The sequence below is a fragment of the Dermacentor silvarum genome, chromosome 6, assembly GCF_013339745.2.
Source record: "Dermacentor silvarum isolate Dsil-2018 chromosome 6, BIME_Dsil_1.4, whole genome shotgun sequence".
NCBI lineage: Eukaryota > Metazoa > Arthropoda > Arachnida > Ixodida > Ixodidae > Dermacentor > Dermacentor silvarum.
The window spans coordinates 35,218,361-35,233,009 of record NC_051159.1 but is presented as its reverse complement, the minus strand read 5'-3'; the positions used below and the strand labels follow the sequence as shown (position 1 = coordinate 35,233,009).

The following is a 14,649-nucleotide window of genomic DNA, read 5'->3' as shown; positions in this document are numbered from 1 at the left end:
AAGCGCTGAAAGGCAGTGATGCCTATAAGTCGCTCGTTTGGTGGGGCGCGACTTTAGTCGAAGCGTGTCGGAGGGGTGAGCGCGAGCTCGCGCGCGTGCGTGCGCCTTTTGTTTTTTTGCCAACTTCCGCATTCGCTTTTACCCGGCAGCCTCCGATCGGCCAAGCATGTCTGGTGGGTGGGCGCCCGGCGCACATTCGTGGCGAAAACTTTTTCGCGCCGCGGAAGAAGACGGGCTGAAATAGATAGATCCTCGGGGCTTCTTCTTTAGCCCGAGGCAGGAGCTGAACTTTTGCGGTCTCGTGAACTTTAACCGCATTGTCTCGCGTCTGTACCGCGTCGCCGTCTCGCTCCTTCCGCCTGCGCTTTCTTCCTGCGATTCCTTTTTTTTCAGCTTCCTTAAAACGCAGCTTCGCGGCTTGTGTTTTTCGAAGAACATTGAGCGTCGGGGAGATTAAGAAGAAGCGACGCGATCGCTTCCTGGTGTACGCCAGGGTGATTCGAGTCGCGGTGTATTGGGGAAATATCGCTCGACCGGGCAATCTGAAAGCCTCTTCTTTTTTTCTCTCTCTCCTGGAGATGAACTTTGTTCGGAATAGAAGCCGACTCTCCTCGTGTTGTAGAAAATGGTGATTCACCGGCGTTCTTTCTTTGTCGAACCGGCTTTTAGTTTTGCTTAAACGAACAATGAAGTGACAAACTAAATCAATTTATACTAGTGAAACATTCTTTAAAAATTATTTCTTTTCATTAGGCAAAAGAAAGGTTGAATGTAATTGGAGAAAATGAAGGCCCGGCTTTCCTTTCAGAAACTTTGCACCGGAAACCTCAGCGGCAGTGTGACAGCACTAATATCAAAGGATTTTTTTTCTTTTTTCCTTGTGTTTAGACCGTTTTGGTGGGGGAGGAGTTCGCAGAACTTTCTCGGCTGAAGTCTTCGATTCCTATTAAATGAGTGTGTTTCTGCTTTTACTTACAAATGACCAACCGGACCCGAGCAAATGCTGTCGAAATGTTTGGCACCGTTTCCTTAACGTTAGCGCAACTGGTAATATGCCTAAGGGCAAGCTTTCGGGAAAAAAAATGAGGGGAGGAATAAATGAGGTAAAACAACAAACGTCATCATGTGGTCTAAGGAGCCCTCCCCCCCTTGCATTGTGGTCTTAAGAGTAATGCGACACTGACGCGCTTCTCGCCCGCTCTTCTCATTACCCACAGCTGACGTGGCTGGACGGCAGTGGCAACGTGGTGACCAACGGCGTCGAGTACAAGACCGAACCCCTGTCTGACGGCAAGCGCGCCAACGCGGCGCTCACGTGGACGTTCAGCCCGAGCCGAGAGCACGATGGCAAGACGTTCACCTGCCGCTCGGAGAACAAGGCGCTCAAGCAACCCATGCTCGCCACCATACGGATGGAGGTCAAGTGTGAGTATGAACGCCGCCCATTACTGGCCTGTCATGCCTGTTCCCTCTGTTGGCAACTGAATGATGCAATATCTGTCGAGAGTGTACGGGCCACTGCTCTCGTGACCAGATCGCCTGACAGCCGCTGCGATAACGTCACTGTCAGCGCTCTGGAAGACGTAGGCGAAGGTAGTTTGGAATCTGGGCGCTTCAATGCAGCAGCCTTGTCACCTTATAAAACTTAACTTTCTTTTTGTCTATGAAAAGTCTTAGGCATTCATGTGCACGCATTGAGTACGCATAAATGTTTTTCTTTTCTTTAATATTTTCTACACTTTTTCTACCCAGTACAGGGTAGCCAACTGGAGATATCTTCTAGTTACTTCTCCGTTTTTTCTTTACTTTTATTTCTCTCTCTCTCTCTCTCTCTCTCTCAACTACACGCAGCTGTAATTTGGGAGTTGGCGCTCTTTCGGCTGATTTCTTCTTGTTTCTTTTTACCTTTGGCAGCTCACGCTTTGATAGCTTTGCACCAACTAGCATAACATCGCCTGTAGGTAATTTGCATGACCTGCCTGTTTGTAGTCTGTAGAGGTCCAAACTGTGAGGGAGCCTGTGCATGACTTCTCACGAATGACACTGCGCATGGTCGATAGCGTGGTCCAGCCACATGTCGTTCGGCTTCGGCATTTTATCAGGAAAAGCACGTCGCCTATCGCAATGTGATTTCGTGAGTTCCTATACAGAACATACAAGTATACAGTGCTTGTAAACGAGGGTGAAATACCTCGTTTACATACAGTGAAACTCGGCACGCGTCACGTTGGTTTTATTATCTCTCTCTTGCGCAACAGCATATGCCGACGTCATTTTGCCGAAAGAGATACATTCGCTTCCGATAGTTAAGGCTGACACGTTTAGCTCCACTCAAAAGGCTCTTCAAAGCGCATAAAACTATTGCATAAGAAAAAATGGCGACTTCGACACGGAATTGAGTCAAATAGTCAAATTTCGATCACTCTTTTTGGCATATTGCTTATAAGACTGGCGCCATCAGGCGGCACTGGTGTTATTCTTGCGCTTATTAGGCGATTACAATCTGTTAGAAGTAAAAGGGGAGTTTAAGTTCGAGTAATTTTGTAGCCGCGCTCAAAAAAAAAAAAGAGAAAAACAAGAAAACGCTCTCTCAAAAGCTTACTCTTTTGCTCGGCGAAAGTTCGTTCCCTTACTTACGACAAATCCTCGTCCCTAGACGACGATGATGATATGAACATCTCCTTTCTTCAAGCGATCTGCGAGGTGACAACAATCTAAATTGGTGACACATTCAGTAGCGCTGGTTTGTGTCGCTTTTCTTCGCTTATAGAAACAGTGTACCGATATCGATTTGCGCCCAATTGTACGCTACTCAAAATAACTCGCCCTCCTTCTCCCAATTATTTTAACGCGAATAGCATTCTTAAAATTGTCAGGCCAGTTTTCTTTTCCGTCTAACTAGCATCTGTCTAACTATCAAGTTAGACAGATACGCGGTTATACCTAATATGATGCGGTCTAAAAATGCGGGCCAATCGCGAAAGGTATAGTGTGCAGCCTAAAAAATATGTTGGCCGTTCTCAGGACTACGTGCCACTGAATGTGTGCGGCTCTTCAATGAACCTCTTAGAGGGCAACCTGGGTATCCGCCACCAGGTGTGAGCGCGCTTCGCAGAAACTCCGCTAGGGGACGCAGCGTGTCTAGAGGAAAGCGTAATATCACAACGCTAGGAATTTTTTTAAAGGACGACTCACTGTTTGAGAAGCTTTTAAAGCGTTTACCGCAGCGTCGACGCATTGTATCTCGACATAATACGTGATGTTGAAACTTGAGAGAGAACAAGAGGCCGGCGTGTTTCTGCAATAAGTGAACGTCTTATCTGGTTCTGTCTTTCTCGTCATTTCTTTCTTTTCCTTTCTTTCATTTTTCCTTTTTCTTTTTTTCTTCGCTAGAGCGATTGGTAAACTCGCAGCGCGCCCAGAATGGCCCACAGTTCGTAAGACACGCAGTACTACGAAAAGGTTACTCGGCTGATGACATTTTGAGTGAAATTCGCTTAATGGAGTTTTCAGGATATACGATCGATCGCATAAATATAAAGTGAAATTCGTCTCGGGAGGTGGCCCCAGTTGCGAAGGAATAACTCCTTACTTGAAACGAAATGAGGGAAAATAATAATAAAATGCCGAAGCTAAGCGGTTATTGAACCAGCGGGGTAGACACATATAATAAAGGGCAGGCGAAGGAAAGAAAAAAAAAATTGAACGTGGCAGAGCGCAGTTAGATCCGACCAAATGCGTTGGCTTTGATTCGATTACCTTTCCAAGTCTTTGAAGTTACCTGTCTGAGTCTTATTTCTTTTCTTCAAGCATTTTTCTTTTTTCGTTCCCGTTTTCGTATTACAGTGTGCTACCGTTCAATGGCTCCACGAGAGGGAAGCACCGTCGATTGTTGCCGCAGACACGAATAAACGGGTGGCCCAATGCGTAGTATAGTGGCGAGGAAAGAAATATAGCCGTTCTTTTTTTCGCGCTGCAGTTCCTTGTTCCTGTTTTTTTTTTTTTTTTCGAGAAAGTATGGGCAAGCCACTTCTAAGCAAGCTTATCGGCGTTGGCGATATCAGAGTCGGCGCAGAATAAGAACGAAACGCGCAAGGCACGACGGGAATTCCAATTTACTCGCAACACACACCTCTTCGTGCTGGCGGTCGGTTTCCCAGCATCTTTCTTTCTTTCTTTCCTTCTTTCTTTCTTTCTTTCTTTCTGTCTTTCTTCATTTCGAGTGAAGCAGCGTGTTGCTGCTTTTGCTTTTTGGCGTAGGTTTTGCTGCTACTGGACGACTTTTCTTGTTATCCCGGATACCTGTTGACCGATGCGCGGGTGTTCTGCGTCGTATTTGCGTTGGCTCTCGTTCGCCATGTTGTATGAACGGGTGTCATTCTTCTCTACGTGACACTTGACCACATCTAACGCTGTCCTCGTCTTTTCTTTTTTTTTCGGTCCGCGGTTCTACCGTTGCTTTCATACGTTTCACCCGGTTCCTCGTACTACATCTTGCTCGTTTCCTGTAAAGAGAGACAGGGCAAACTCTCGCTGGTATATATAGTGAGCGCGTCTATAGCGTACAAGTCTGGGAGACGCTGTGTTCGCGTTGTGTAACGTGTGTGTGTGTACGTACACTTCTTGGATGCGGAAACCTGTATCCCGCGCGGTGGACCAGCGGGGCGTGAGGATTTCGCCGGAGCGATCTCTCTCGTTCCTCGATATATCTTGGAAATACCGAGACATGAAAGAAAAATGAAGAAAATAAGGTTGGCTATATTCTACTGTATACGGAGTCTTCTACAGGCTCTGCTCCCAACTCGATGCTGATCGAATGTCCCGGCAGATGGAACTTCAAGATAGTTTGGTGCTCTCTAGCGGCGGCGCAGTGGCAAGGTGTGGTTATTTTGCGACGCGCTGCAGGAGAGAGTTTACGTTCGATTTCGCGTTCGCCACGTCGGTCTTGGTCGGGGGTGGCACCTTTGCAGACAGTAAAACCGCGGCGTGCCATTTACGAACGTCAGGTGTCTTGTCTCACTGTATGTCCCAACGCCATGACTCGCAATCACGGGCCCGTGTACGCGTCTGCAAGTTGTAAGCGGTGGCGTTGTAGTGAGCACCGTCCGTTGTAAGCTGGCTAAACGACCTGTCTCCGTTCCTTTTATTTCCTTCATTCACTCTTTTCGCTCCCCCCGCCCCCCCCCCCTTTTTTTTTTTTTGTTCTTTCTGTGCGGCCTTGTGCACATGTACTCTTTTATTGTGTATTTATGTTATTCGAGAAGAAACAGGCAGCGCCTTTTTACAGGCGCCAATATCTCCTTAAAATCATGTATTCAAAAAAAAAAAACGTCTTGGGACCGTTTTAAGCTTTCGTAGTTACCGCCGCCATTAATGCCGCGCCAGTTTACACACTGACAGGCTAGTAAACTTTACTATCGCCGTTACCTGAAACAACTTTCAGCAGTGGCCTAGGAGTTGGTACTTAGTAACGCAAGAAAGGTGTTGGGGAACGCAGTCTACCGTGGTGCTCGCTGTCAGATCATCCCTATCTTACCAGGGCCTCAGTCGCGCATTCGGAGCGCTTCCCTTTTTCGTTTTACCGCTTAGCTGCCACAGTTGTTTTTCTTTTTTTTTTTCTTTCGGTGTTGCCTAACCGCGTTTCCTCCCTTTCGGCGCAGATCCTCCCGATATCACCTTGACGGTGGAGTCCGACAAGATATCGGAATTCGACGACGTTCGGTTCCACTGTCAGGCCACGGCCAACCCGTCAGACATCGTGTACAAGTGGTACAGGTAAGATAAGCTGCTGCCCCTAGCGTCGATTAGGCAGCATTCTATTACTCCTTCACCGGAGACCAAATCGAAATCGGTTCACTCTGTAGTGTTTCCTTTTTTTTTATTTTTTTTGAAAGACACATCGACGAAGTTTTAGAACGTGATGCAGACCCGAGACGGTCGATTGCTCTTTCTTTAAAAATTAAGCTATCTCCCTGTTTCTTTTTGTCTTTTGTCATTAGAGCGGAAGAAAAAAAAATATTGAGTGCACTTGTCTTGACCGAGTCGGCCTCCTCCTCTGATGGTGCTCTTGGTTGCGCGTATTACCCTTTCCATACACGGCAGAAACCCGCACACACACGTTCAGGCAGTGAATCGACCGGCGAACAGCTTGCGTTTACATTGCAGCGTTACGTCAGCGTGTGGCAAGTACTTGTGGCGTTCGAAACCGATAGACACGCACGCGCGCACGACACCGAATCGATCGGCTGAGCTCGACCAAAACGTGCGTGCCTGTCGTTGACGCGCATGTTTACGCAGAACTCTAGACAACGAAATCGCACGCCAAGTCTCCGGACGCGTCCATCGTGGACGCGGCGTACCTCACCGCTTTTTACGAAGAAAGGGTCTCCGCGCCGCAAGTGATTTCCATCACAGCACAGAGGGTGCCGCTTTCGTCTCTCGTTTTTTTTTTTCTCTCTCTCTCTCTCTCTTTATCTCCTAGTCCGCGCGCTATCTGCGGCAAACGACTCGTAGCTCAAGCTCTCCTGCGCAGTGGATTTCGCAAAAGAAGAGATCCCGCGCTGCATACCGACACATAACGCGCACGGCCCCTGTGCTCTCCACCGGGTGTGTGCGTGTGCTGTACGCGCGGCTGAGCGGATCGGGGCGTTGACTTTTTTCTGAGTGGCGTTAATAGTTTATATACGAGCCGCTCTTGTTTCTTTCTTGCAGCGCGCTTGCTCGGTGAACCTTCCAAAAGTGCAGCGCCCGTAGCTGCTTCGCCCCGCGGAGCAGAAAGAGAGTATCTTAATGACAGAGACGTGCTTTGAAATATTCAAAAGTGTCGCTTCGTCTCGTTCCCCGACCCGAAAGGTGCCCCTTATCCCCAAACGCGCTGCATTGCGAATGCGTGAGCAGCAACCCGGAGCATTCGGGTGAACAGCGATACCCCAAGGGGGGGGTCTGTGGGAGGTTGTGGGGAATAACGGGGGTCGGGGGAGAGAGGGGGGGGGGGGTGTCAGTGCTTGGCACACGCAACACAGGTTCCCGCTGTGTGCCGTTGAGGTTAGCGGGAGGGGGCGGGTGGGCACTGAGTAGGCATTCGTCGCCGTGTCTTGAATGCAAGATGCAAAAGCTTTGCGCAGGCCACACGCGTTTGCCGTCGCGTGTAGTTGCTGCGAGAGGACGAAGGAACGCAGCATGTGTCGCAGCTGCCGTGGGAGTCGCCACTACACCGTTGCATTCGTGTGCGTACACGCATGCTGTGTGCGTGTGTCCCGCTGAGCGGGTCGAGAAGGCGCGCGCAAGAAACAAAGAACAAAAAAAAAATAGGAACCCGATCTAGTAATGTGGGAACTTTCGACATGCCGGCGCCCTTCCGAAGTTGGAAGCGTAATGGCGCGTCGGCGCGCGCCCAGTGCATGGCTCTCGGCCCCAGCAGCGTAGTAATGACCGCGCGAAGCCGTTTCACTTCGCCCATGGCTTGTTCGCGGCGAAAAGTAAAATATAAAAGAACGGGGTGACGAATACATGTAACCGGGTGATGTTAGGGGACCGAAGCAATGCACAGGTATAGCGGTCGTTACGGTGTTCCGTGAATGTTCCGCGGGCTCATCTCGTCTTTATACAAGCGTTTCTCCTAAAACTGCTGCAGCCGTCTCTTTATTCTATCTTTAGTATTATTTTTATTAAATTTTTGTTTCTTGCGCTACTGTAAGTTCAGAGCAATGAACTAGTCAGGTGAATGTTCAATATTGTCGCTCCTACTCAAAATGATTCGTTTTAATAGGCCGTGCTCTTTTTTATCAATTAGTGGTGATGAATTTTGTTAGCTTGAGCTGGTACAGATTAGCTAACTTTAAAATTGAGAGGTAAAACTGGTGAAAGGCATTTGGGGGCGTATTCTATCTATACGAAATTCTAAGTAATCAATAAGCAACAACTATGGCTTCAATTAGCTTCGTTTAAATGGAGCATAAAACACGTGCAACGTTCACACAAATTGTAAAAATTTATTATCTGTGAGATCACCCCGCGAAATCCACTAGAAATATTGCACTTTTGCAATTAATCACTATGCTTATCAGTACTGTACTACGTTTTTAAAGATTTACGGTTCATATCAGATCTTGGAACTCCCTCCATTCCACATCTTAGCTCCGCTATCTCTCCCGCTTAGGCCATGACGACCCCTCAAAGCTCGCAATATTAGCGTGATGTCATGTAACGTTGCTTAGGTAACTCATTAAGAGACCAGGTTTCCTTAGACTTTTCGGCGTTGTAAAAGGGCAATATGTGTGCACGACGGTGCTCATGTGGTGGCTGTTTCTTGTATGCATCCGGAAATTTACCAAGCAACCTAGCTTTACCGGGACTTTTGCACAGATGTTCGAGGCCATACAAGCGTACCTGGCGACATAACTAGCATCTGTGTGTCATCACGAAGCCTGCGAGTGCTACACTTCGACTATCTTTGCGAACAAATAAATTTAGTGTAGGAAATAATGTACCCGTGCTAAATGTTGCGTGTAGCTTTTTTTATTGCACGCGGAGCCGGCCAATCACGTTTGCCGTTCAGTGGCGGGGCTACAACGCTTTACCTGCGGTTGCCCCTCTCAGGGAGTGTTTAGGAGATAGCTCTATACCGAATGCGTAACACCCTCCTCTCGCTCATTTCCTGACATTACCTAAGGAAACGAGAATGGTGAAGCCAAGAACAGAGCGTAATTTTAGTGGAACTTTTGGCACGCACACTTCACCGCCTCCTTCGATGTCTGAAACCCTTCAGCATCCCTTCGCCTCATCAGCCGCCTACTTTCCTGCCTTTCGTATCTCATTTATCTCTCTCTCTCTCGCTACTTGTCTGGCGAAAAAGCCGCTCGCGACGGGCGAGCAATAACCGAGCGATACTCACGTCGGGCTGAACGGGAGGAACTCTCGCCTACCCGTAAGCGAGAGAGTTATATATCTATATATATATACGCGATTCTCCCGCGCCTCTGCCGTCAGTGCCCGTCGTCGTACACCGCCGCAGACTCGGGCAAACGGAATCGAGAGCGGCGTAGAAGGCAACAACAAATCGCGTCGTTCCTCGCCTCCTTTCTCCCGTCGAAGCCCTTTTCATTATCGCACCTCGGGGATCGGCGGACGAATGAGCCAGCTGCCTGCCTCGGAAAAGCCCGCGCTGTGTTGGCGGCGAGTCGCATTCATCAAGCTCGATCGAGAGAAGGGAGTGGACCCGGGGGTGGTTGCTGGCTGGGGGGTTCGGGCCCCCGTGGCAGGATCCGGAGGCACGATATTGCCACCGAACGCATCGACCGCCGCGCGCCGACCGAAGCGGACACACTCGCATTCTCGATCTCGAGTGGTGCGACGGCCGAGGGGGGAGGGATACTTTGTGAAGAGCACAGCGTCGGGGAGTGAGAGAGAGATAGAGCCGAAAGCTATGCGTGAAGCTATCAGCAACGACGCACTGCCGGAGCAGTGGAAGGTATATATGCTATCCACCACGGGCAAGGAGATTGGGCGGGAGGTCTTGCGGGGGAAGGAGGCGGAAAGGTTTCGCGGGACGCGGCGCGTTTTGTAATGCTGATTGTCCACCCATAACTCTCGCTCGTAAGTGCTGCTGGCGCGCGGATCGAAGCCGCTTATTCGAGCACCGCCATCGACGCACCTTCTTTTCTCCTCGTCCCAACCGAATGGAAGTAAGCGGCGGGGAAGCAGGAAGGGGGGGGGGGGGGGGGAGGGTCTCCCCTTTGAGATCACTAAATTGACCCGCATTTGGTTTGTGCGGGCCCATGAAGCGCGTTAGAAACGCCTGTTTCGGGACAGATCGAAAAAATAAAGGAAGAAATAAAGTAAGGGAGGCGGAAAGTTGAGGTGAAGGGGAATGATCAAGAGATGCGACCGACAAGAGACGCAGCCGCGCGGCGCGCGTCACGTTTACATGTTTTCTCTCGGTCCCGCGCTCACTTTTCAACACACACACACACACACAAACGCGCGCGCGCATGAATCGGCGCCGATTACTCGGCAAGGCGAAGGCGCACCGGCGACTCGCGCCCTCAACTCGCTCCGGCATCCGCGCTTTCCGAAAGCCGTGTTTACGGCGGTGCATTTGGCGATTGGAAAGACCCGAGTTTTGAAAGGCTGTCTTTCTCGTTCCCGGGCCGTGGTACATGCGCGCACAGACAGACGCGAGCTCACAGTTTGGTACGCCAGGTGGCAAGTAACCTAGCAAGTAAACTCGGAAACAAAACAGCGGCGCTCGCCTGCTCACCCACCCACGCGCTGCCTCGGGGAGGGGGGAGTACGGCGGCGAGGTTTGCCTCGCGCCGCCGGCACTCGATGCCGCCGCTGCTGCCGCATCGAGACGCCATTTTCTGATCAGGGTTTGTGTTCTTTTCGCGGCTGGGGCCCCACCGTCACTGAAGAGCGCGAAGACGGTGTTGTTTCTAGCGCCTGCTTTTTTTCCCTGTGTGCGTGCGTGTGCTTGCGCGCGCGTGCTCGAGCGAGGAGGAGGAGGAGGGTACAGAAGTGATGGTGGTGAGGGTGGCTTGAATTAGCCGCTCTCGAGCCACGATCTCGGGCGGTCGCTGTGCACCCCTGCAGCGGCGAACGTGTCACTGTCTGCTCGAGTTTCGTGCCCTTGGGCGCCCAGTCGTTCCTTGGCATTCGCGACACGTTTCCCCCGAGGAGTTGCGTCGGTGCTCTCTTCTTTGTCTGTATTCGCCGGCGCCTCGCACGGCCGGCCCTCTCCTCCAAAAACTCTCCGGCGATGCTGACTTGCAACAGGCAGCCCGGGTTCGGGATGGGTTGCGGAGGGGGGGGTCTGTTGTAAAGCTTTTTGTTAAAGGCCGTTAATTCTGGCTCCTGGAGGACGTAGCATCACAACACACTCATCGCACTCTGTTTGCGTTTTTCGATCTGTTATTCGTTCGTGTCAGCTTTAGATTTATGGTGTTAGATACTTTTGTTTTAATAGAGGAAGAAAGAAGGCACCGCCTCTATTGTGCTTCTGCATGCGAACGTGCTTGTCTGCTAAAATGGAAGTGACGTACAAGCCTTTAAAGCGTAAGAAAAAGAAAGACGACGCACCTAATTACCTCTCCTCGTGGTGTGCGTGCGTGTATGTCGGTGTATGTGTGTGTTACATTTCTCGCCTTGCATCATGTTGATTGCATAGTTAATCTCGGCATTTCGGTTCTGCGCTATTAACTGCATGAAGCAGAGGCGTTACATTTTTATTTCGACTCATACCAGCGTTACTTTCTTAGCGTCCCGGACAACAAAGCTCGCTTGTATTTTAGTTTCCTGTATATATAATGACGACGGCTTGACGTAATCTCGAGCATGTAACCAGATTGCGAACGTCGATTTCATTCAACATCCATGTTTCTCTCCGCTCCGCACTTGCGCATCTTATGAGATGCGCGTACAATCTCGGAAAGTAAATACGTTTTACTATTGCCTATATTGTCAGCCTCTATAGTTATCGAAACAAAAAGGTGTTGCGTCGAGAAGGCCGGGGAACCTTTAAAAAAAATGCGCAGTCGCGTTCAGTGAAACGTGCAGTCGTCGCTTACCATGTCCCGCCTTTCTCTACTCCTCTCAGGAATGACGAGATCATCGCGGGCGACCACACGACGGAGCTGGTCCTGCCGCGGGTGACGCGAAGCTTCAACGGAGACACGATCACATGCGAGGCACGCAACGACGTGGGAACGACGAAGTCTACGCACACACTCAACATACACTGTGAGTATGCGATTCTCTTTCCTTCCGATGCGACCACAGATATATATATATATATATATATATATATATATATATATATATATATGCGAACACTTTCAAAATTTATTTAAGGTTGCCTGTGGCAGATAGCCCAATTATAGTTCATGAGCTGGTCTACTCGAAGCGGCGGACATTACTTGCGCAAAAAATTGAAATGCATTTTAGACTAATTAATAAAAATTCACTAGTTAAGTTTCTAATTAATTACCTGATGGCCCATATTGTAATATACAAATTGTAACCGTGGAGTTCGCAAGGCGGATCCACTTGGAACGAATTCTCGGGATGACACCAGTTTCGGGATAGTAATTCCCGAACTTTGCCGAGAAATGCATTGGCGGTCCAGTTAGTTTCTTAACAAAACGTCGCTTTATGCATTGAAGCACAAGATTAACTGGAACGCCAATGCATATATATATATATATATATATATATATATATATATATATATATATATATATATATATATATATATGTGTGTGTGTGTGTGTGTGTGTATATTATGAGAGAAAAGCTCAGAGGTCGGCCTTAATCAATGTTCTAACCTACCACTCGGCGTTGGGGGAATGGGAATGGGTGTAGAAAGAAAGAATAGAGAAGAAGAAGAAGAAGAAGAAGAAGAAAACGTTTATTGATCAAAAGCATTTTGGTGAAATGATCGGGAGCCCCTTTAGTCCAGAGCCCCACTGGCCTCGGCCGCCCGCTTGACCTGTTCTATGAAGGACTGTTGTCCCATCAGGTCTGAGCAGACGTTGGTTATGAGGATAAAGATGGTGGTGAAAAATTCACATGGTCCAAGACACTTCAAAGTATCTTGTCCAGTCTGCTCTCGTGCACAAATTTGTTGAGAGCCTTCAGACTATCAGGCTGATGACGAGGATCAGACGAAGGTCCCAATAGAACCTTTTCAACCAATGGTGCAACGACAAATTTCGACAAGATGTCTGTCAGCGATTTTCTCTGTGCATCAAATCGCGGGCAAATGCACAAGACGTGTTCTGTCGTTTCAGGAATACCGCACTCCTCACAATTCGGACTGTACGCCCGGCCGATGAGATGCAGAGCCGGGTGAAGGCCACGCCTAATCGTAATCTGTGCAGCAAGGTTGCATTGCACCATATGTAACAGCGCTACTTGGAACGGAGACGAATACCGAAGAGCTGGCAAGAACACGAGTTTGTGTGATTTTCGGTCTCTGTCCTCGTTCCAAGTCGCGCTGTTACATTTTGAATCTCGCGGAGCGGGCGTTAGTCAATTTTTTTCTCACGTTACTAATGCCTGACGTTACTAATGACGTTGCAATTTAATGTTACGTTAACGCCCGACCTTACGTTACGTTGCGTTAACGGCTGGACCTACAGTTGAGACGTTACTAACGACGTTGCTGATTCTGCAGGTTTATTCAGAGTGATCTAACTCATCAGATTGCTTGAGTGGTCGTCTCAGACAAGGATAGAGCTGTATCAGACGAACAAAGACATTTAGTAGCCTTATTGCGGCTGTGTTAACACTGTAGAAGCGTGCTTAATGTAGCGCTAAAATTTAGAACTGTGCTTTGTTTAGCGGCCTTCAAAGTTTTGCAGGTGTGCTCGGACACGACCAGTGTAGTGTGCCAGAAGTTATCTTCCGACTCGTCGACAACTTCCTCCTCTTCCTTCTTTCCTTATCCATTTTATTTTTCTGGTGTTTATTAGTTTACGTCGCTGAGTATGGCGGACGCACTTTGATCGTTAATGTACGACAGTTAATGTACGTTTGAAACGTCTAAGCCATTTGTTGGTTCCATGCAGTGCTGTCGCGAGCGAGATAACTATTTTTCTTTGGCACCCTGATCTCGGAGGACGCACGTCTTAAACACGTTTAAAGCGCTTTCTGTGCTATTGACGAGTATGGCCGTCATGAGCAAAATTGCCTTCCGTGTGAACATATGATGAATACGCTCGTCAATTTTTCAAATTGAAGTTTTTGACATCAGATGACGTGTGCGTAGTATTTCTCTTTATTTCGGGGTACTTGAATGCTCCCACTGCGCCATGGCTTGTAAAGAGTCAAGTGTGGTGCTCATAGCTTTTCGTGGTACCTTGCCTGCGAGAACAAACCGCAACGTAACCTAATAGACGCGCCGCGGCGGCTGAGTGGCTATGGCGTGTGCTGCTGAAAAGGAGGTCGCAAGTTCGGTTCCCTACGGCGGTGGCACCATTCTGATGTGGCGGAATAAAAAAAAAACGCCATCGTACTTTTATAGCCCTAGGTGATTGAAATTAATGTGGAGCCCTCCCCTGAGGAGGCCCTCGCAACCGCAGTATTACTTGGGACGTTTAACCCGCATAATTCAATTTCATTTCTAAAAGCAGGATTGTTGCTTGGGGCGAGTGGCTATGTTCTAAGTCATCGAACACAATAGAGCGTTATGACTCTTCCATACTTAGGCAAATAAATAAATATACAAGGGGCATAAGATACAGTTTTGCGCTGAACGCGAACAAGCGGCGCGATAGCTGGCGAAATATATGACGTTGTAAGCCTTACACCTCTTCTGTGAAAAAAATAAATACACGTCGCTCTTGAATTCATCATCACGTCGCGGGAGATTCCACGCGACAGTGCACTTTGGGCGTTATAAGTTTCACGCCGCAAGTGTTCTCGTAGGCGTCGCCAAGTCGAATTGATCGGTCTGGCAAAGCACGTCCTTAAAATTTATCCCTCAATCCTGTTTGAGCGGCGCCCAGCATGTGACGGTTGCCAAGGCGCTTCCGATGGTTTCTGCTAGACTGATTAAACTTAACAGACAAGTATCCCACTATCGTAACACTGATCGGCGAACGACAGTAAAACTTGAGGCTAGCTTTGTAGAATTTCTCGCGAAGTAGCTCA

General features: G+C 48.8%; 1 protein-coding gene across 2 annotated transcripts in view; it reads left to right on the top strand.

Annotated features, from left to right (window-relative positions):
• LOC119455427 (irregular chiasm C-roughest protein) overlaps nucleotides 1-14,649 on the top strand; it is a 355,429-nt gene that overhangs the window by 323,880 nt on the left and 16,900 nt on the right. For both annotated transcript variants that reach the window (XM_049668760.1, XM_037716833.2), the window contains 3 exons: nucleotides 1,218-1,425; nucleotides 5,661-5,775; nucleotides 11,594-11,736. In XM_049668760.1, coding sequence (XP_049524717.1) covers nucleotides 1,218-1,425; nucleotides 5,661-5,775; nucleotides 11,594-11,736 — 466 coding nt within the window. The remainder of the gene's footprint in view (nucleotides 1-1,217; nucleotides 1,426-5,660; nucleotides 5,776-11,593; nucleotides 11,737-14,649) is intronic.